This window comes from Vitis vinifera, chromosome 19, assembly GCF_030704535.1.
Source record: "Vitis vinifera cultivar Pinot Noir 40024 chromosome 19, ASM3070453v1".
Lineage (NCBI taxonomy): Eukaryota > Viridiplantae > Streptophyta > Magnoliopsida > Vitales > Vitaceae > Vitis > Vitis vinifera.
The window spans coordinates 20,857,129-20,878,205 of NC_081823.1; the positions used below are offsets into that span (position 1 = coordinate 20,857,129).

At 34.6% G+C, this 21,077-nt stretch overlaps 1 protein-coding gene and 1 long non-coding RNA gene across 3 annotated transcripts in view; one reads left to right on the top strand and one right to left on the bottom strand.

Annotated features, from left to right (window-relative positions):
- Positions 1–499: 499 nt before the first annotated feature.
- The window catches only part of LOC100245600 (probable glutathione S-transferase), a 42,135-nt gene continuing 21,557 nt past the window's right edge, over positions 500–21,077 (bottom strand). Inside the window, exons 1-2 of one of the 2 annotated variants that reach the window (XM_002262731.5) lie at positions 1,687–2,201; positions 500–1,003 (exon numbers count right to left, since the gene is read on the bottom strand). In XM_002262731.5, the coding sequence (XP_002262767.1) occupies positions 659–1,003; positions 1,687–2,001 (660 nt within the window). In that variant the 5' untranslated portion in view covers positions 2,002–2,201 and the 3' untranslated portion in view covers positions 500–658. Of the gene's footprint in view, positions 1,004–1,686; positions 2,202–21,077 lie in introns of those variants that run through there. The other variant, XM_059735663.1, reaches the window with a different exon arrangement.
- Positions 15,761–16,746, top strand: LOC104877717 (uncharacterized). The gene is made up of 3 exons (XR_784706.3): positions 15,761–15,821; positions 16,170–16,277; positions 16,677–16,746. It is a non-coding gene; the product is annotated as an uncharacterized LOC104877717 (long non-coding RNA).

Genomic DNA, 21,077 nt, shown 5'->3' on the forward strand with positions numbered 1-21,077 from the left:
AAGACCTCAATTAAATTTCTATTAATTAAATTTAGAATATTTTTACAAAATCAACATAGAAAAATTATTTTTTTTTAAAAGAAAAACCAATTTCAAAATAACTTGTCAAACATCCTTATTTTATAAAATTTTATAAAATTTTAAAAAATTATTTTTGTTTGTTTAACATAAAAGCAATTTTCAAAAACAAACATTATGGAACGTGATTGAACTTTTCTCTTATTTCTTTTTCATTTTCTTGTTACTTAAAATGACCGACAAGGAAGATGAATTAAATTATTGAAGAACATCTTTTGCCAAACATATTAGTTAAAAAAAGTGATTTAAAAAGCGGGCCCTAACCTATTCTGTAGCCCATGATATCTTTGTAGGCCCATGATATCTTTGTACGTTACCATAAAGGGCCAGAGGCATGCCTTATCCAACTTGTGTTAATACTTGTTTATGACACGAAATGATGGAATACAAAGAACACCTCTCTAGTCCAGTCCAAAACAAATGAAAACAAATTCAAAACATTTCTTTCCAGCAAACCCACCAACCCTCCAAAAGGGGTTTCAACTGCAAATAGTAACCATACAATTTCAAAGCAAAAACTTAAGCAAACAGCCAAACACTCACATATATCTAATATTACCACAGCAACACTACAAAATAGTTATTCTATGCCAAGCTTCTTTCTCATCCCCATAACAAAGCCATGGACCTTGTGTGGGTCTTCCAGAGAAGACGACACGCTCTCCTTTTCCATGCACCTCTTGGTCCAAGCTATCAACTTGGGACACTCCGCCTCTATGCTGAAGTTTCCAAAGCTCTCATATGCATGAAACCAGCAAGAGAAGGTCACCAGAGCCACATCCACAAACCCAATTTTTTCACCGCCGAAGTAAGGCTTCTCTCCAAGCTCTCCTTCCAGAAGCTTGAGGCACTCTATGAATTCCTTCTTGGCTGTTTCCTGCTCTTCTCCTTTGGTTGACCATATCTTCCTTCCAAGTTCATAGAGCTGTGGAAAACAATAAAGTCAAAGAGAGAAAAGGGTTATTTTTTTGGAGCATTTCATCAAGTTTCAACTTTCTGTATAGTTGGACAAGTTTATTAAGGACCCTTCAGCATAGAAATCTCATATACTAGGAACATATTAAATGAAGGGCCGGTGGCAGAAAAATATCAGAATCAGTTGAAAGAATGTATCATTTGCTAAAGCTTTTCCCCTCAATGTGGGTTTTAGAAAATGAGAAGAAAGAGATCAAAGCAACAAAACATGTATTAAAAGAACTGCTCTGCAAAATGTTGAACATCAGGATAACAAAAAAAAACCAAACACTGTGCTGTAAAAACTGGTTTTTGGATCCCCTTTCTTGAGGGAAAAGGCATTCTTGAGATCTGCTTTTTTGGGTGGAAAGAACGGACTTCAGATTCAGCAGAACAAAGAAATGAAAACCCATATATAACAAAGAACTGAAAACCCACATCAGAAATGCAAAGTGGAGTCTTGTTGCACACGCAGCAAAGAGAATCAGTAAAGTTCTAGTTTGAGACCCCAAGGCCCACAAAACTTAATGTCAGAAGAGAATGTGTGAAGAAGAACCCAGCATTTTGGACAAATCCCTCATCATTATCAAAATCTGAGCCAATCGCCATGAATCAATGGAAAAAAAAGGCTTTAAATCAACAGCAAAGACATACCTTCTTGTCTACGTAGTCCGCCCAGAACCTGGCCTGGGCTCTCTGGTATGGGTCACTAGGCAAAAGCGGAGATTTATCGTGCCAAACCTCATCAATATACTGAACTATTAACAGAGACTCACAAATGGGCTTTCCATTGTGGATCAGAACCGGGATTTTCTTATGAACTGGATTCATCTCAAGAAGCAGAGGGCTCTTGTTCCTAAGGTCCTCCTCTTTATATTCATACTTGAGGCCCTTCTCTGACAGGGCAAGTCTGACCCTCATACCAAACATGCTAGGCCAGAAATCCAACAAGATAATCTCGTCTGCCATTGCTCCTACTGTGATCAATAAGATTCAGACTCAAGTATTGATGAACAACCCAAGGGAAATTGTCAAGTATTTATAGCAAATCTCAGAGAGTGGGTTAAAACCTTGGAAATTTCTAGGAGGTGGTGATGCTCATTCCTTATCTCAGCATGCACTTTCCTTCCATATTATATCATTATCTCAGTTTTCTTTCTTTCTCCAGAATTCCAGAATTCCAATATTTTAAGTTTTTCTATATGGTTTTTATCAGTCTAGAATTTATTTATCAAATCTCATTTTAATGTAATCACTTTTTTAAAAAAAAAAATTAAAACTGTCGGTTGACATATTCCTGTATTTTTATCATTTGTACAAAAATAATTTAATTTTAAAATTAATATCATATTTAAATCCAAAAATATTATCAAATAGAAAGCAATTTAGCTTTTATATATATAATATCTGCATTAAAAAAAAATCAGCACATTTATTTATTTTTAAAAACTTATTAAATTTTAATTTTACTAGTAAATAATAGAACTAAAACTAATGAGCTTGTGCCACAAGTTTGCGAGTGAAGTAAAGTTTGGTTATGGAGCATCCAATGCTCTGGTTGCTTCCACGAGAGGTCATTGCTTTGATCATTCCACGTCATTGCTGTCGTCAGTCCTGGTCAACTAAGTACACACTGGTCCACTCCATGAAATATATTTATGTTATTTTTTAGGGTCTTGCTACGGTACCGAAAAGCACTTTTCGGTACCATACCAACTTTTTTTGGGCTAATAGGGTAGAGACACATGGCATTTAAAAAAGAAAAAAAAAACAAAACCTGTTCTTCAAGTCACCCAACCGGTTGCCATGGGAAATAATTTCATGCAACACACATTGTTACATTTATTACATTAACCAATTATAAATTTGTTTAATGTAATTATTTTGTTTAGGAATTTTTTTTTATGAAACAGAAAAATAAAGAAAATTTTGAAAAAATAAATTACAGTTTATTTATTTTTGTACTACATAGTGATTAAACCCCACATAAAAATTAAATTTAAAATAAATAAAAAAATTATAAAGAATTTGGTGATATAATTTAGAAATTAAGGAAAAGTAAATTTAATTTATTTTAACATCAAATAATAAATAAAGAAAATTTTGAAAAAATAAATTACAGTTTATTTATTTTTGTACTATAAAGTGATTAAACCCCACATAAAAATTAAATTTAAAATAAAAAAAATTATAAAGAATTTGGTGATATAATTTAGAAATTAAGGAAAAGTAAATTTATTTTATTTTAACATCAAATAATAAATAAAGAAAATTTTGAAAAAATAAATTACAGTTTATTTATTTTTGTACTATAAAGTGATTAAACCCCACATAAAAATTAAATTTAAAATAAAAAAAATTATAAAGAATTTGGTGATATAATTTAGAAATTAAGGAAAAGTAAATTTAATTTATTTTAACATCAAATAATAAATAAAGAAAATTTTGAAAAAATAAATTACAGTTTATTTATTTTTGTACTATAAAGTGATTAAACCCCACATAAAAATTAAATTTAAAATAAAAAAAATTATAAAGAATTTGGTGATATAATTTAGAAATTAAGGAAAAGTAAATTTAATTTATTTTAACATCAAATAATAAATAAAGAAAATTTTGAAAAAATAAATTACAGTTTATTTATTTTTGTACTATAAAGTGATTAAACCCCACATAAAAATTAAATTTAAAATAAAAAAAATTATAAAGAATTTGGTGATATAATTTAGAAATTAAGGAAAAGTAAATTTATTTTATTTTAACATCAAATAATAAATAAAGAAAATTTTGAAAAAATAAATTACAGTTTATTTATTTTTGTACTATAAAGTGATTAAACCCCACATAAAAATTAAATTTAAAATAAAAAAAATTATAAAGAATTTGGTGATATAATTTAGAAATTAAGGAAAAGTAAATTTATTTTATTTTAACATCAAATAATAAATAAAGAAAATTTTGAAAAAATAAATTACAGTTTATTTATTTTTGTACTATAAAGTGATTAAACCCCACATAAAAATTAAATTTAAAATAAAAAAAAATTATAAAGAATTTGGTGATATAATTTAGAAATTAAGGAAAAGTAAATTTAATTTATTTTAACATCAAATAATAAATAAATAAAATTTTGAAAAAATAAATTACAGTTTATTTATTTTTGTACTATAAAGTGATTAAACCCCACATAAAAATTAAATTTAAAATAAAAAAAATTATAAAGAATTTGGTGATATAATTTAGAAATTAAGGAAAAGTAAATTTAATTTATTTTAACATCAAATAATAAATAAAGAAAATTTTGAAAAAATAAATTACAGTTTATTTATTTTTGTACTATAAAGTGATTAAACCCCACATAAAAATTAAATTTAAAATAAAAAAAATTATAAAGAATTTGGTGATATAATTTAGAAATTAAGGAAAAGTAAATTTAATTTATTTTAACATCAAATAATAAATAAAGAAAATTTTGAAAAAATAAATTACAGTTTATTTATTTTTGTACTATAAAGTGATTAAACCCCACATAAAAATTAAATTTAAAATAAAAAAAATTATAAAGAATTTGGTGATATAATTTAGAAATTAAGGAAAAGTAAATTTAATTTATTTTAACATCAAATAATAAATAAAGAAAATTTTGAAAAAATAAATTACAGTTTATTTATTTTTGTACTATAAAGTGATTAAACCCCACATAAAAATTAAATTTAAAATAAAAAAAATTATAAAGAATTTGGTGATATAATTTAGAAATTAAGGAAAAGTAAATTTATTTTATTTTAACATCAAATAATTTGTTGAAAAAAATTTGACTAATATTTGAAGTGTGAAAAGCAATATAATTGGTTTATGAACTTAAAAAAATAGGAAAACTAGAACTAAATTTTATAAAATATATATCAAATTAAAATTAAATTAGTTGTGTACTAATTATTAATTGAGATTTCTTAGCTTTTCAAAAAAAATTGGTTGAAATATTGAAAATACAAAAAAGGTATAATTACTAACAATATGGAAATCCAAACCCCTCACATATTTTTTCGGTAAACTTCCACTTTGAATTTTACGATCCATTTCACACCCTCAAAATGTACAGAATTTTTTGAGTATGTTTAGATTTGGATTTTTCTGGAAATCATTTGACCACCTCCTAAGTATAATGAACTGATTTAAACAATATCCAAGCCATATTAAATCCAAAAAAGTTTAAAAACTTCAAACAAGGGGAGAATCTGGAGGGTACGAAGCATATGAGAATTCCTCACATTCTTCGTACCCTTGTGAATTTTTTAGTATTTTTGGAATTCGATTTTTCCGGATGTCATTTGACCACCTTCTAAGTGTAACGAACCTACTTAAACAACATCCAAGCCATATGATGCCCCAAAAATTTTTAAAAAGTCCAAAGAAGTGGAGAATTGAGAGGGTACGAAGAATGTGAGTATTCCTCACATTCTTCGTACCCTTGTGAATTTTTTAGTATTTTTGGATTTCGATTTTTCCGGATGTCATTTGACCACCTTCTAAGTGTAACGGACCTATTTAAACAACATCCAAGCCATATGATGCCCCAAATATTTTTAAAAAGTCCAAAGAAGTGGAGAATTGGGAGGGTACGAAGAATGTGAGGATTCCTCACATTCTTCGTACCCTTGTGAATTTTTTAGTATTTTTGGATTTCGATTTTTCCGGATGTCATTTGACCACCTTCTAAGTGTAACGGACCAACTTAAACAACATCCAAGCCATATGATGCCACAAATATTTTTAAAAAGTCCAAAGAAGTGGAGAATTGGGAGGGTACGAAGAATGTGAGGATTCCTCACATTCTTCGTACCCTTGTGAATTTTTTAGTATTTTTTGATTTCGATTTTTCCGGATGTCATTTGACCACCTTCTAAGTGTAACGGACCAACTTAAACAACATCCAAGCCATATGATGCCCCAAATATTTTTAAAAAGTCCAAAGAAGTGGAGAATTGGGAGGGTACGAAGAATGTGAGGATTCCTCACATTTTTCGTACCCTTGTGAATTTTTTAGTATTTTTGTATTTCGATTTTTTCGGATGTCATTTGACCACCTTCTAAGTGTAACGGACCAACTTAAACAACATCCAAGCCATATGATGCCCCAAATATTTTTAAAAAGTCCAAAGAAGTGGAGAATTGGGAGGGTACGAAGAATGTGAGGATTCCTCACATTCTTCATACCCTTGTGAATTTTTTAGTATTTTTGGATTTCGATTTTTCCGGATGTCATTTGACCACCTTCTAAGTGTAACGGACCAACTTAAACAACATACAAGCCATATGATGCCCCAAATATTTTTAAAAAGTCCAAATAAGTGGAGAATTGGGAGGGTACGAAGAATGTGAGGATTCCTCACATTCTTCGTACCCTTGTGAATTTTTTAGTATTTTTGGATTTCGATTTTTCCGGATGTCATTTGACCACCTTCTAAGTGTAACGGACCTATTTAAACAACATCCAAGCCATATGATGCCCCAAATATTTTTAAAAAGTCCAAAGAAGTGGAGAATTGGGAAGGTACGAAGAATGTGAGGATTCCTCACATTCTTCGTACCCTTGTGAATTTTTTAGTATTTTTTGATTTCGATTTTTCCGGATGTCATTTGACCACCTTCTAAGTGTAACGGACCTATTTAAACAACATCCAAGCCATATGATGCCCCAAATATTTTTAAAAAGTCCAAAGAAGTGGAGAATTAGGAGGGTACGAAGAATGTGAGGATTCTTCACATTCTTCATACCCTTGTGAATTTTTTAGTATTTTTGGATTTCGATTTTTCTGGATGTCATTTGACCACCTTCTAAGTGTAACGGACCAACTTAAACAACATCCAAGCCATATGATGCCCCAAATATTTTTAAAAAGTCCAAATAAGTGGAGAATTGGGAGGGTACGAAGAATGTGAGGATTCCTCACATTCTTCGTACCCTTGTGAATTTTTTAGTATTTTTGGATTTCGATTTTTTCGGATGTCATTTGACCACCTTCTAAGTGTAACGAACCAACTTAAACAACATCCAAGCCATATGATGCCCCAAATATTTTTAAAAAATCCAAAGAAGTGGAGAATTGGGAGGGTACGAAGAATGTGAGGATTCCTCACATTCTTCGTACCCTTGTGAATTTTTTAATATTTTTGAATTTTTTAGTATTTTTGGAGAATTGGGAGGGTACGAAGAATGTGAGGATTCAAAATCCAATTTAATATTTTTATAATATTTATAGTTTAAATTATTTATATTCAATTCGACCTTTATTATTAACGCACCTTCACATAAAATATATACCCGCTTGCACGCAACTAAAGGTTGGTTTATATGGATGTTCGTTTACCACAATGATGTCCCTTCAAAGAAAGAGCAATTACATGTAGCAAAATACCAAATGGCCTATCAATACACAAATCTATAGGGGAATCCAAACAAATTACAACTTATACAAGGAAATGTTAATCGGTCGACCGGTTATCTTCTACCGGTTTCTTACTTTTCTCAACCGGTAGCCACTGTCCATTTGAGAATCCAGCAACCAAAAGGGCCAGTGGCTACCGGTTGAGAAAAGTACGCATCCGGCAGAAGTTAACCGGTCGACCGGTTAATAAAATTCATTTTGTTTTCATTTAGGTATGTGATATGGCGATTAGATCATGACATATGACTTCTCTTTGTTACTATTCCCAACAACATAGATCAAGACATAGGCTTACCCACAGACAAGCTGACATCAAACACCAAACGAACCTTGTGATCCTTAAAAAACCAAATCTTATCATGTATAGACATAGGCTTCCAATGCATTTGATGCAATTTTTAGTTAAATAACACAATTCAACATGGACATAACGAACATGAATAAAATAATAAATGACCGTTCGCACAGATCATAATAATTGCATTTGAAGTAACTAATGAATTATATAACCTTATGCTACCACCATATGTATCAGTTTTTGTACCTTTGTTGGTTTTTGTTAGTTTCTTTCAATCCCACAAAGTCGTTCCAAAATTTACTTGTTTAAAAAATGTTGATCTTATGTTGAATCCTCATTTAAGGGGTTATTGAGATTTGATCCTTTTTCTTCAATAGGCCATCAAGTCTTTTTTGGATAATCGGAATTAGGAGGTGCAATTTAGGCAAGTTGTCATGACTTAAGCCAACCTTTTTTTGGATAAGGTTCGACAATTATTTATAATCTTAGGGTACAATTTTTTTTCCCCAAACTTAATTAAGGTGAAATACAAATAAAAATTCGAACAACCCAAACCTAATCTAAATCCAATTTATTATTTTTATAATATTTATAGTTTAAATTAATTTATTTAATAACTTCATTTTATTTAATTTTGTACATGTTACAATAATAATATCAAATTATTATTTTTTTCCCCTTTTTTACAAAGATAATAACGTTGACGAGGAGATGATGGCTTACATACGTTCTGTGTTTCCACCACCACCTCCTCAGCCATGAGTGTGTTTGGGATCCCCCTTCGTTTCTTTTTTATGTTGCCAAAGGGGGAGATATTTATAGGATGTACGATCTATAGGATCTATTAGTCTCTCATGCATGTCATTGTTATCAATGTCATATCTATCTTATTGTACATGTGAGATTTCCATATATATATGATATGATATGATATTTTTATCAATTGATTCTTCGTGTTTTACATTGCTTATCATTTGATTGATCCATGATTGGTTTGAGGGGGAGATTTCTTTCTATCCTAGATAACCAAGGTTTGTCATCATCAAATAGAGGGAGCTTGTTAGCCCAAGGGTTCTCCTAATCGGGTTTCGATGATAACAAACTATGGTTAAGTAACTAATTGGTTTAATGTTTAAGAATCTCAAGTATTAACTACGAAATTCATCAAAGGACCAAATGGATACAATATCGAGACGATTGGAATACTTGACATCATAGGAAATGAATGTAAGATGATAGCATGAGTGCACTTAGGATGTTCATACCTTTTCATGCACCTTAGAAAACTCGGTTTTTTATTTAAAACTTGATTTTCTTTAAAACCCGAGTTTTATCAAATAGACCTTAGGCAAATTGATTCAAAATTCGCATATTAACTCACCTAAAGACCTTCCATAAGTTTTAGAAAAGAAAGGAATTAGAAAATAGGTTTTTCGAGGCCAAAAAAACTCAACCGGTCGAGGATTAGATCAACCGGTCAACCTGTTGATGGATCGGTCGACTGGCTTATGGCGTCCGGTCGAGTACTGGTCGAGGAAAAATGAAAACCCATGGAAGATGTAAATTGTAGCTGGCTAGTCTGAATTTTTATACACAAGCATATTTTACGCATTTGGTAAGAGTCCATTGATTATATTAATGGATGTGCTGATACTCTTGCTCTCTTTTTACGCATTTGGTAAGAAAATTTATTACTTATATAAAAAATAAAAATTAGTGGATGTGGTGATGTTTAGGCATCATGTTTCGTTGTTACGGTAGGGGATAATTTTGGTTTATCTTGCATTACTTCATCCTACCAATGTGTTATATAGATTGATAATTCTGTTTTTTCGTCTTTGGGAACATATTTTTTGGAGGATGAATTCAATACAGGGCTAAAAGTTAAGATTGATAATTTATCTTGCATTACTTCATCCTATCAATGTGTTATATAGATTGATAATTCTGTTTTTCCGTCTTTGGGAACAGATTTTGAAGCGGATTAATTCAATACAGGCCAAAAAGTTAAGAACGAAGCTGGAAAAGCCCATAACCTTCCATTTTTTCCCAATGAAAAGGAGCTGAGTGAGGAAGATCTTGAAAAGATGGTAGAAGAATGTTACAAGGATGGTTCTAAATTTGTTACCTATGCTGAAGATGATTATGAGACGAAAAGATCAGTGAAACAGAAACTCGCTTATCCCTTCTATTAAGGATCCAACGATCTGGAAAGTCAAGTGCATGGTACAATGTTTAATAATTTGAGATCTGAATTTGGAATGCCTTGAGCAATCCCTCCCCTTTTACGCTCCTTTCATTTGTTGAGTTGACCTGAAGAATATCTTGGCTGTAGGTTGGACGGGAGAGGCTTTCAGCTTTCTGTCTTATGAATAATTACGTTGACTTGCAGTCACTAGGAACTAAGCTGCAGATAATATCTGTTTTTTTAGTTGATCATGTAAAGGGTTGTATTTATATTGAAGCTGATAAGCAGTGTGACATTAATGAGGTGTCCTCTCTCTCTATCTCTCTCTCTCTCTCTCACACACACACAAACACACACACACACACATTGCCATTCTCTGTTACTGGAGAAATTGCTGATTTGATATTATTAGTACCCATGTTGCTGATAGTGTTCTAAGTGGACTAATATGAATCTATTCAATTTTAACTTCAGGCATGCAAAGGTCTTTGTACTATATACACAAGCCGAGTGGCACCAGTTCCAAAAAATGAAGTTACCAAATTTATAAAATACGACAAGAAAATTTATACATCTCTTTCTATAAATATCTTGATTAGTTGAAAACCATAACCAATGCTATGCTTGGATCCCTCTTTATATAATCATGGATCAAAATCAATCTCATGCATTTATTGGAATAAAAGCCCAAAGATTCGTCAACACCCCACATACCAAATTTCTACAACATTCCCAAAAATTCCACAAATTTGTCCACATTTACACCAACGAGGCCCATGAGCCCAATAGACGCAGCAGCAACAAGGGGAGGTGAATCTGAAGTCTCCTTTAAGGAACTTCCATACCATAAATTCACAAGTTACACAAATTAATTTGAGATGATCTAATTGTGCAAAAAATGTATTTAAAATAGTAAATCAGGAATGGCGTTAATAAGGAACAAGAGGGCTAAAACTTAGTACGATAATTTATGCAAGCAGGCAAGCATATCGCACCCGAGTGTATCAATATTTAACCGGTCGACCGGTAAATGTCAACCGGTTGATCTGTGCACTCGACCGGTAGACACTGGTCATTTCTGCATGCACCACCCAAACTGATCAGTTGCTACCGGTAGCAAAACAACTTGGTACCGGTTGATGCATTTTGTCGACCGGTTGGTAACTATCAGAGAATCAAAAAATGCAGAAATGACCATTGTTCCTCCAATCATCAAGAAAAGGGAAGTTGCCATTCTTTCATTTCCAAACAAACTCTATGGTCGTAGTTCTTTATCTTTACATTTATTTTCAGTATGACAACGTCTGGCCTAACTTTGATCCATGTGGATTTAGGTATATATAGGAATGAGCATAAACCCCTCTCTGTTAATTACAGATCATGTGAACCTTAATATTTTCCTTTTCATTTCTGATTTAATAACCATTGCTTTTTTGTTATTTTCAATAATGTTGCTGTTGCATCAGGTTTGTGGTTTTGCAAGAGATGAGATTTTTTACTAAAAACAGAAATATCTAGAATATGTGTCCTAGGTTGTTGTGAATAGAGAACTTTAATTTAACATGTATTTGTTTATTTTATTTTTAAAAAAAAGAAAACTTAGTACCATGTTTTTTTATTCTTCGATATCTGAACTTTATTAAACCTTAAATTTGATAAAGTAAATTAATTACTGAAATGTCTTAAGTTTTACGAAAGACCCGTTAGTATTAATATATTAATTTGATTGATTTTGGATTTTCACAATTAAACAAGTTCGGGTATTTTACTAAAATATAAATTTTATACAACAAATTAAGTACTGAAGAACTTCACTACTAATCCATGAAAAGTTTTTGAGAATATTAGTAGCTCTACTCACAAACTTTACCAAAATGTGGGCATTAAGTTGTTGCTAGGGAAAGGCAAAGCAAGGGCCACAAGAGATAGTGTTAGTAGAGGTGCAGTGCAGTGAGTGATATGGGAGAGATACATAAATGGCTTTCATGTCCTTTTTTCTTGTTTTTTCTGCTGGACTTACACTACTTTGTTGTGTTATGCCACATTATTTGAGTTCGTATAATGTGTTTTCTTGTTGAAATTCAGGAAACCAACACGGTTCTTTTAAGTGTCTAAGTTGAAACCTAACCCTCCCATGCCAAACCATGAGACAAAGGACTTTTAACTCTTCTGCAATTAGTGACTCCAGAAAGTGTCTTAAATCATGCCATTTCACAAAATGAAAGTGCTAATGCCAGGTATTGCCGAAAAAAATGAATAATTTTGATACTAAAGTATCCTCACTTTATGTCAAATGACAACTCTAATACGACTTCTCGCATAATGATCAGTGTGGTCACAACTATGCCCTGGGATAATGTACCTAGAATATTTTCCTGCCCTCCATGGAGGGGTGACCTAAAACATCTAGATTTGAGGCTGAGTCATATGTCTAGGTTTCAGAGTATTAGATCAATAGCTATGGAGAAAAGAATTAGTTTATAGTGACTTACAGCGAGGCTCTCAAAATATGTAAACTCTCAACTCTGTAATACTTCCAAGTTTAGGGGAAAGAAAGACAGGATGGATGACTTGATGGTGCAGCTGACACTAGCTGCTGACAGGCTAAACCATTAGATGAGAGAGTGTGTTTATGACACTCCTCGACCGGTATGGACCGGACATGATAAACCGGTCGACCGGCTGATACATAGAGTCGACCGGTTGAGCATTTTTACCCCAAAAACCTTCCTTTTGAAAATTCCTTTCTTTTGTACTACTTAGGCAAGGTCTTTAGGTGAATTAATATACCAATTTATAATCAATTTTCCTAAGGTATGTTTGATAAAAATCTGGTTTTAAAGAAAATCAAGTTTTAAAGAATAAACCGAGTTTTCTAAGATGCATGAAAAGGTATGAACATCCTAAGTGCACTCGTGCTATCATCCTACATTTATTTCCTATGATCTCAAGTCTTTGAAGCGTCTCGATCATGTATCCATTTAGTCCTTTGATGAATTTTCGAGTTTATACCTGAGAATTTAAAACAATTAATCACTTAACCATGGTTTGTTATCATCAAAACCCGATTAGGGGCACCCTTCGGCTAACAATCTCCCCCTATTTGATGATGACAAACCTTCCTTATCTAGGAGAGAAGAAATCTCCCCCTCAATCCAAACATGGATCAATTAAAGCAAAAATTTTAAATGACATGCAAAATTTCAGTAGGAGACAATGTGAATTCCGAAAATATCATATCATATATAATAATATCGCATATACACAACACAAGACTAATGATATGGAAATGTCATGCATGTGTCCTCATGTCCCCTAGACCCTTTGGTAACATAAAAAACAAACGAAGGGGAGGGGGGGGGGGGGGGGGGTCTCGAAGATATCAAGGCGGAGGTGGAGGAAACACTGAGCGAAGGTAGGCCATCATCTCCTCATGTTGGTGATCCATACGCTCCTGAAGATGCCCAAGTCTCTGATCGAGATGCTCAAACTGAGAGGTGAAGCCGGTCTGATACTCATCTATGCGATCCTCCATAGAGTGGAAACGAGTATCATTGACGACTGCAAGCTCCTCCATACGAGTCCCGAGAGAACTGATCTGAGCGGATAAATCCATCCAAGGTGCATGATCGGGTGCGTGAGGTGCCTGAAATGGTATCTCTGCGTGAGAAGGCTCAGATGGTCCAGCTGTGTATGCCGGCTTAGATATCATCGGCTCAGGAGGAGGAATGTCGCACTCAGGCATGCTCTGCTCAAAGTCCCTCTGAGGGTCTAGCCCACCCTCCATCTCTCCAATCTCGGCCTCCTCCTCATCTACAGGATGCAGCTGTCCCTACCCCTGGTCCTGTGGCGGTGGTCGCTCAGCTCTCCTGATCCAAGAGCCATCAGGGGCCTTCTCAAACTTCATACGGGCAAGAGACTGCTCGTCATATGTGTCATACGTGGTTGGGGCCTCGAAATCTGTCTCGCGGCTCAAATCAACCCCGGCATCCTTGAATACTCTCGTGAGGAAGCGACCATAGGGGAGGACGCGGGTCTTGCTCTCACAGCAAGATATCATATGCATCATCATCAGGTACCCGACATGAATCCGTCTCCCTGTCAAAATGGAATCCACTATGAAAGCCTCGAGGTAGGCTACCTCGTCTAGATGTCCGCCCCGTGGCAACAGAATGGTGCACACCATGTGATGAAGGATACGGCTAATCACTGTCAGGCTATGTGCAGAGGGTTTGCCCATCCCCTGGGCATCGGCAAGTCCACACAGCCTCTGAATAGCCTCTCTGGGCTCAAATCCCGGCACCGTGGGCCACACCTTGGACTCATACACCCTGAGTCCAACTGATGGTATATCGAAAATCCGGCAAATGCTCTCCGGACTCAAGGTGATCTCAACTCCTCTGACAGTCGACGTGATCGGTCCTCCAACCCCGTAGGTCACCCGTGAGTAGAAAGTGCGAATCAGAGTCGGGAAGATAGACTCCGAAATAGTCACCACTGGCAGCCATCTCATCCGTCCAAAAATCTCCTCAAATCCAAAGTACTTAAGCTGGGAGAAATTGATGCTTCTCCCTGGAACAACTTTCTTCTGGGCAAATTTTTGTTTATATCTCTGGTAGTCTTCGACAAAAGCGAAAAGAGCGGTGTCGTACCTCGCCTTTCGGCGAGCCTCGGACTGATCTGGCTGAGATGGCTCAGCAGGGCGCTTGCCCTGAGCCCTGGAAGCAGCTGACTCTCTCCTAGGTGCCATCCGAAAGGCTGAGATGAAGGAGATGAGGCTGAAGAGAGGGATGCACACACACCTGAAAGGCCTCAAGAGCGGGAATACACTGACGCAGGCTCTGACGCGCCAACTGAGGAGGAAATCGCCCAAATGCGTAGCCCTGAGTCCCAAAATCCAAAACCCTAGACTCCACAATCCAATCCGTACGTCTCAGAAGGCTGTAATGGCGTATAAAATCCCTTGAGGGGAGCTGGAACGACACAAGGCTTGAAGCACCAGAAGAAATGAGTGAGAAACTGAGGCGCGGGAGGCGCTTTAAATTCTCACCCCAATGAACCGGTCGACCGGTAAGTCACCCGATCGACCGGCAGCGGCACGGTCAACGCGGTCAACGCATCGATTTTTGTCCTTTTCCTTGTCTCGATTTTAAATTATCACCAATTTACACTTAACATGTTTTTTTTTTTTTTTTTTCATATCTTAGTTATTTTTAAAATTTTCATAGAACCAGTATGTTATTTTAAATCTCATTTATTTAATATTCATAAATAATTTTTTCTTTTTACCTTTTTATATAAATTTTAGATTTCATAATTTCTAAATTGATATATTGTTTTTGTTGATTTTCTTATAGATTCTAACTTTAATATTGAAAATTTATTATTAAACATAAAAAAATGACATACAATTGTGTTTAAGTACTAATATAATATAAGATTATTACAAACATATATATTCAAGCTTGTTTAATTTAAAGTTATAGACCTTATGAAAAAATCAACAAAAATTCTTGGAAAGCAAAAAAAAAAAAAAAAAAAATTATTTATTAAAAAAATCACAAAAGACAAATTAATATATGAAAAGAACTAAAATTAATATTATTATTATTATTATTGAATTTAAAAAGTGTTAACTGCCTCAAGATGTACTTCATAGTGTGAGTGCAAAAATTGACTTACTATGTTGACTGCAAATGCAATATCTGGTCGGGTGTGAGATAAATAAATCAGTTTTCCCACCAACTTCTGGTACCGAGTTGTATTCACAAGATTTCCATGATTGGTTGGAAACGGGCACATTCATGACTAAATGAGGAAAGTGAAGAATTGGAGTTTCCATGCCCTCAATGTGGTAATATTAACTATCTACAGAATAATATGTTCGGAAATTGTATGCTTAATTGATTTGATCGACTGCAATATGGCATGCACACATTTACTTACCATCAATCTGAACTGGTTGTTCTGTTGCATTATTTATTAGTTGTATTACTGCAAGAAGTTGCTATCATGTATTGATGACTGTTACTTGCATGATTTAGATAATCTCATGAAAATTCTTTTTTAAGTAATGATATAGACAAAGTGTAAGGTTCATTCAATGGCTTCTTATGAATTGTGAATATTTGGTCCTGAGATGTTTTGCTGCTTGATTTTTTTGTTTGTAATATATTTTAACTAATTCATTTACAAACATCAGGTGCTGAATATGCTGGATTCCTGTGCAACCCTAACACTGTCCACCTACAATGCCATGCATGTGGAGGAATGATGCCTTCCAGAAATGATATTGGTGTACCACAACACTGTAAATACTTACCAACACTATTGTTATTTTGTTGGTTTTGTTGTCTTGATGGCTATTTGTGAGTTTGCTTTCCATATTACAATTTCTATCTTGAAATCAGGCAAGGATTCTGCTTGTATCTAGGGTACTATCTATTATTATGTAAATATTGACCAACAGTTTGGGTTGTTTGAATCGAGGTTTTGGACTTTAAACTTTGGTTTAAATTGTAATCTTTGTAAAAGTGGAATAAACAAGTTTATATTTAAGGGTATCCTTTGTTCTAAACTCAAAATATTTTCATATTCTTTTGAAGTAGAATTAATTGCTTGAGGAATAAAATGATGATCATAGATACTTTGAGATATGTTGAAGTGCTTCTAGATATGCAATCATTCCTTATCTTTCCTTCTCTCGCAGGTTTAGGATGTGATCGGGCATTTTGTGGTGCTTATTGGCATACACAAAGATTTGGTGGAAGTGACTCTCATTTTGTGGTGCTCCTGGTTTGCTCACATCACCGTTTAAATGACCAAGCTTGCCTCTGCCATCTATTGCTAGCAGGAATGAAAAGAGTTGGGAAAAGCTTGTAGTAAGTCTTAACCGGTGGACCGGTTAAATGCAACCGGTAGACACTGGCCATTTCTTGATGCACGTCCCAAAATGGCCAATGGCAACCGGTTGCAAACCAATTTGAGACCGGTTGAGGGTGTTCCTCGACCGGTTGACACTGCCAAATTTTTTCCCCAAAACCCAAATGGGCACATGTTACCGGTAGCAAAACAAACTACTACCGGTTGATGCATAGCAAAACAAATAATGATGAAGTAGCTTGGAAATGTAAAGAAAGAGATGAAACTAGGCTACTTAATTAGAATCATCCACAAGGAAAAAAAAAGTGATAAGGTCTAGGTTCTAAAAATTCCACTACATCATACTGACGTATGCATAAATTGATGAGATTCAGGCTAAGAGGTGGATGAATTCATAGCAGTTCCATAGGGGACAAGAAACAAAGAAGCCATATTTCATGGACTTGTAGATAGCTTTTAATAAAGAGCCATATTTCATGGACTTCAATGGCCCCATATGTCTGTAACACAAAAGTAGGGTCATAACTCAATCCAAGGAATAGATAGTGGTTAGAGAATACCTTACACATTGTTTTTTCATCATAAAATCCCACTTTACCAATAAAACGGCCTTTGTGTAAACATAGCTGCAAAAAACATTCTTCTCTTCCATGGGAATATCTGGCACTCCAAACAATAATTTTAAGAAGGCTCTTATTTACATCGATTTGACTTTTACATTTTAGATCATGCACCAGCTTCTTGTGTATCAAATCCAGGCGTTCACAGTCCAAACATTCCCCCAAAAGCAAGTATCTCCAGGGACCCAACCATAAATCTTCCAAGTCCTTAGCATATAAAAGGCATGGTATGTTGACAATCTATTAAAAAAATGAATTTCCAGAAGATAAAATAAATAATTTAGTGGTGCATAATGCTATAATGTTTATGCACTTTCAGCAACCATTAACATAGCAACAGTTGAAATTCTTGATCTTTAACTACCATGTCAAAATCCAAAACAATTAGAGATGAGAGATGAGTGATGTAAATTCTATAAATGAATTTTGATGGATGGGAATTGGGTACTTGGCCCCTATTCCCAAATGCAAACTAAAGAACCTTTGTAACTCCATACATGGATATACAAACTTAGGGTAAGAAGGGAGTGAAAACCTACCTCACCAATTTGCCAAGACGGTGGTGATCAAGGTTCTTTCTCTGTGTCCACCATTGCAATCTATTCTCGTTTGTATCGTCTAGATGAAATGTTGAAGATGATAAATAATTCTCCTCCACTATCGTTTTAAATGCAGGAGCTACATCATCAACCACAGTGGAGCCCCAAGGAGAGTGCCATTGTTTGTCCAAATCTTTGTGCTCAGTGTATTCCAGACTCGGAGCTTGCATCATCATCTGAAACTGCTGGACAAAATTTTGCAATTTATTTAGTATCCATAGGTTATAAATAAGGAGGTAATGTGGATCCTAACAGTTGCATGTGTTCAACTTCATTTGCAAAGTAGTGTTTTGATAAGTGTTGAGAGACACCTAATACCCAAGGCCTCCTTCAATTGTTTCTGAAGAAACAATTGCTCACCTTGGTAAATGTGATTTTCTTTCAAGAGCCCTTGCCTTCCGAAGGGAAATCCCTTTGAATCCACTCCAACCTCAATTTGATTGTCCTTGGCATGCAAAATAAAGACACAAAATAGATAGAACAACTAAATAAAGGGTTTTGAATTAGAGTGAGCCTTTCTCCTTTAAAGATATATTGTATTTTTCTTTTATCTAGTCTTTTGTGGAACCTGTCTTTCACTCCATTTGAAGCCACCATAGATTTAAAAGGGGTACTAAGAGGAAGACCTAAGTAAGTAGACAGAAGACCACCCGCCTTATAACCAATCTCTAAAGCCCACTCTTCTAAGTGCTCCATCATTTCCATTGGAATTAATTTGCTCTAATCTAGATTAGTTTACAACCTAGATATAGCCTCAAACCACATAAAATCGACTCAAATAAGTCATTTGGTTCAAAGAAGACTTACAGAAAAAAATAGGATCAACAACAAACAAATTGTTGGACAGAAGTAAACACTACAGATGCAGTTGGATGTGTAATGGAAATTTAAAGGCTCACAACAATGGAAATCAATGGCTCACAAGTGAGGATTAAAAATTAAAAGTTAAAACAATGCCCTTAATGGGGAAGTCAAAATTGATCCAATGCCATCGGCCTGTTACCAGCAATCTCATTTTCATTTATAGCACCATTCTAGAATTGAAATTTGAACTTCAAATCTATGCAAAACACAATGGAGATATTTGTTTTCATAAGACATCCAAATGCACCTCAAATAAAAATGTATTTAAAATAGTAAATAAAGAATGGGTTAAATATGGAAAGCAGAGGGCCAAAACTCAGTACGATAATTCATGCAAGCATGCAAGCATAGCTCACCCTATTGTATTAAGTAGTAACCGGTCGACCGGTTGTATTCAACCGGTTGACCTGTGAGTGGTCAGTGGCTACCGATTGCAAACCAACATGCGACTGGTTGATGCTCTTTCTCGACCGGTTGACACTGCCATTGTTTTTCCCCCAAAACCAATAGCGGGACTTGCTACCGGTTGATGCATTGCCTCAACCGGTTGAAAATACCCAAGTTTTATTAAAAAAAAATATAGTAGGCTGACCATATTCGTACACATTATAGTAGATTAGACAAAGGGAGGAGAATACATACGTTTTACGATGAACCAATACTGAGTATAACCTTCCTAACGCATGATTCTTCTATGCTTTTGATGGAAATAGTCATAACCTTCCTTTTGCCATCCGAAACTAGGGATTTCAGACTCAATATTTAAAAGACAAAAATATTCATGGCACCCAAATGGGAACCTAAATTATGTGATGTCTACCAACAATTTAAAATATACAGAAAAAGTTTTAAAGAGATGAAAATAACCTATATATCAAGAGCTATAAACAAAATAAGATAGGTATAATATATACATGTAGAGGAAAATACATAATCCATATACCATCATTTTCATTGAGCGAATACATTTACGCCATTTATGTGAATGGCCGATGACAACATCCATAAGTAATACGAGAAGTCATAATAACAAAAGGGCATTTATATTAGCCAAATGTCCAAAAACAGAATGAAAGTTTAATAACTATAAAACTAGTACAAAATGTAGAAGGGGTCATTAATGGTCTGGTCCATGAAGCGGGAAGTGGGATCGGAAGAAGACCATCATCTCATCATGTTGGCGTCGTATAACTTGCATACCCTCTTTCACTTCCTCGTGTAAACCATCAATGCGATTCTCCAGAGATGTCAAACGTCGGTCATTGGCTAATACAATCTCCTCCAAGCGGGAACCAAGGGACTTAATCTGGGCATTGAGGTTATCTGATGCCTCAGAGTCGTCCGGTCCAATTAGTGAAGGATGATTTCTTAACGCCCTAGCTCTTACACCACCTGTTGACGGTATTTGTGTGACATTTGCTTTTGCATGAGTTCTTCCCTGTACATCCTCATCTTCATATTCTTCATCCTCGGAGGGCCCATTGTCTGAAGAGACATCAACCTCTGAGGGGGGAACGGAAGACTTCCTTGCCCATGAACCATCTTTCTTCCATACAAAATGCATGCGGCGAAGTGAAGCCCGATCATATGTATCAAATGATTTGAGTTTTTTCCCGTCTGTCTCATTGCGCAAATTGACATTGAAGTATTTGACAATCTTTGTGATAAACATGCCATAGGGGAGAACTGAATCTTCGCTGATTGAACATGCTTTCATATGTTGGAAAATTATGTAACCAATATTAACCTTTCTTTCTGTGAGAATGCTGTCAACCAAAAAAGCCTCCAAGAAAGATACATCATCTCGGTGCCCTCCTTTAGGGATGAAAATGTACGATATCATGTGATGTAGGATACGACTCAACACAGTCAACAAATGGGAAGTTGGTCTATCAGATCTCGAGTAACCACATAGCCTCTGTAAAGCTTCTACAGGTTTGAAACCTTCCACCTTTGGCCATTTCTTAGCTTCATACAAACAAACCCCTTCGTTTGGAATCTCTAAAATCCGACAAAGTGCAGCAACATCAAAAACGATCTGTACACCGTTAATCGTGGTAGTAATGGGTCCTTCGTCTTCAAATGTCATATTGGAGTAGAAACATTTGACAACCTTGGGATAAACGAACTCATTGACGGAGACAA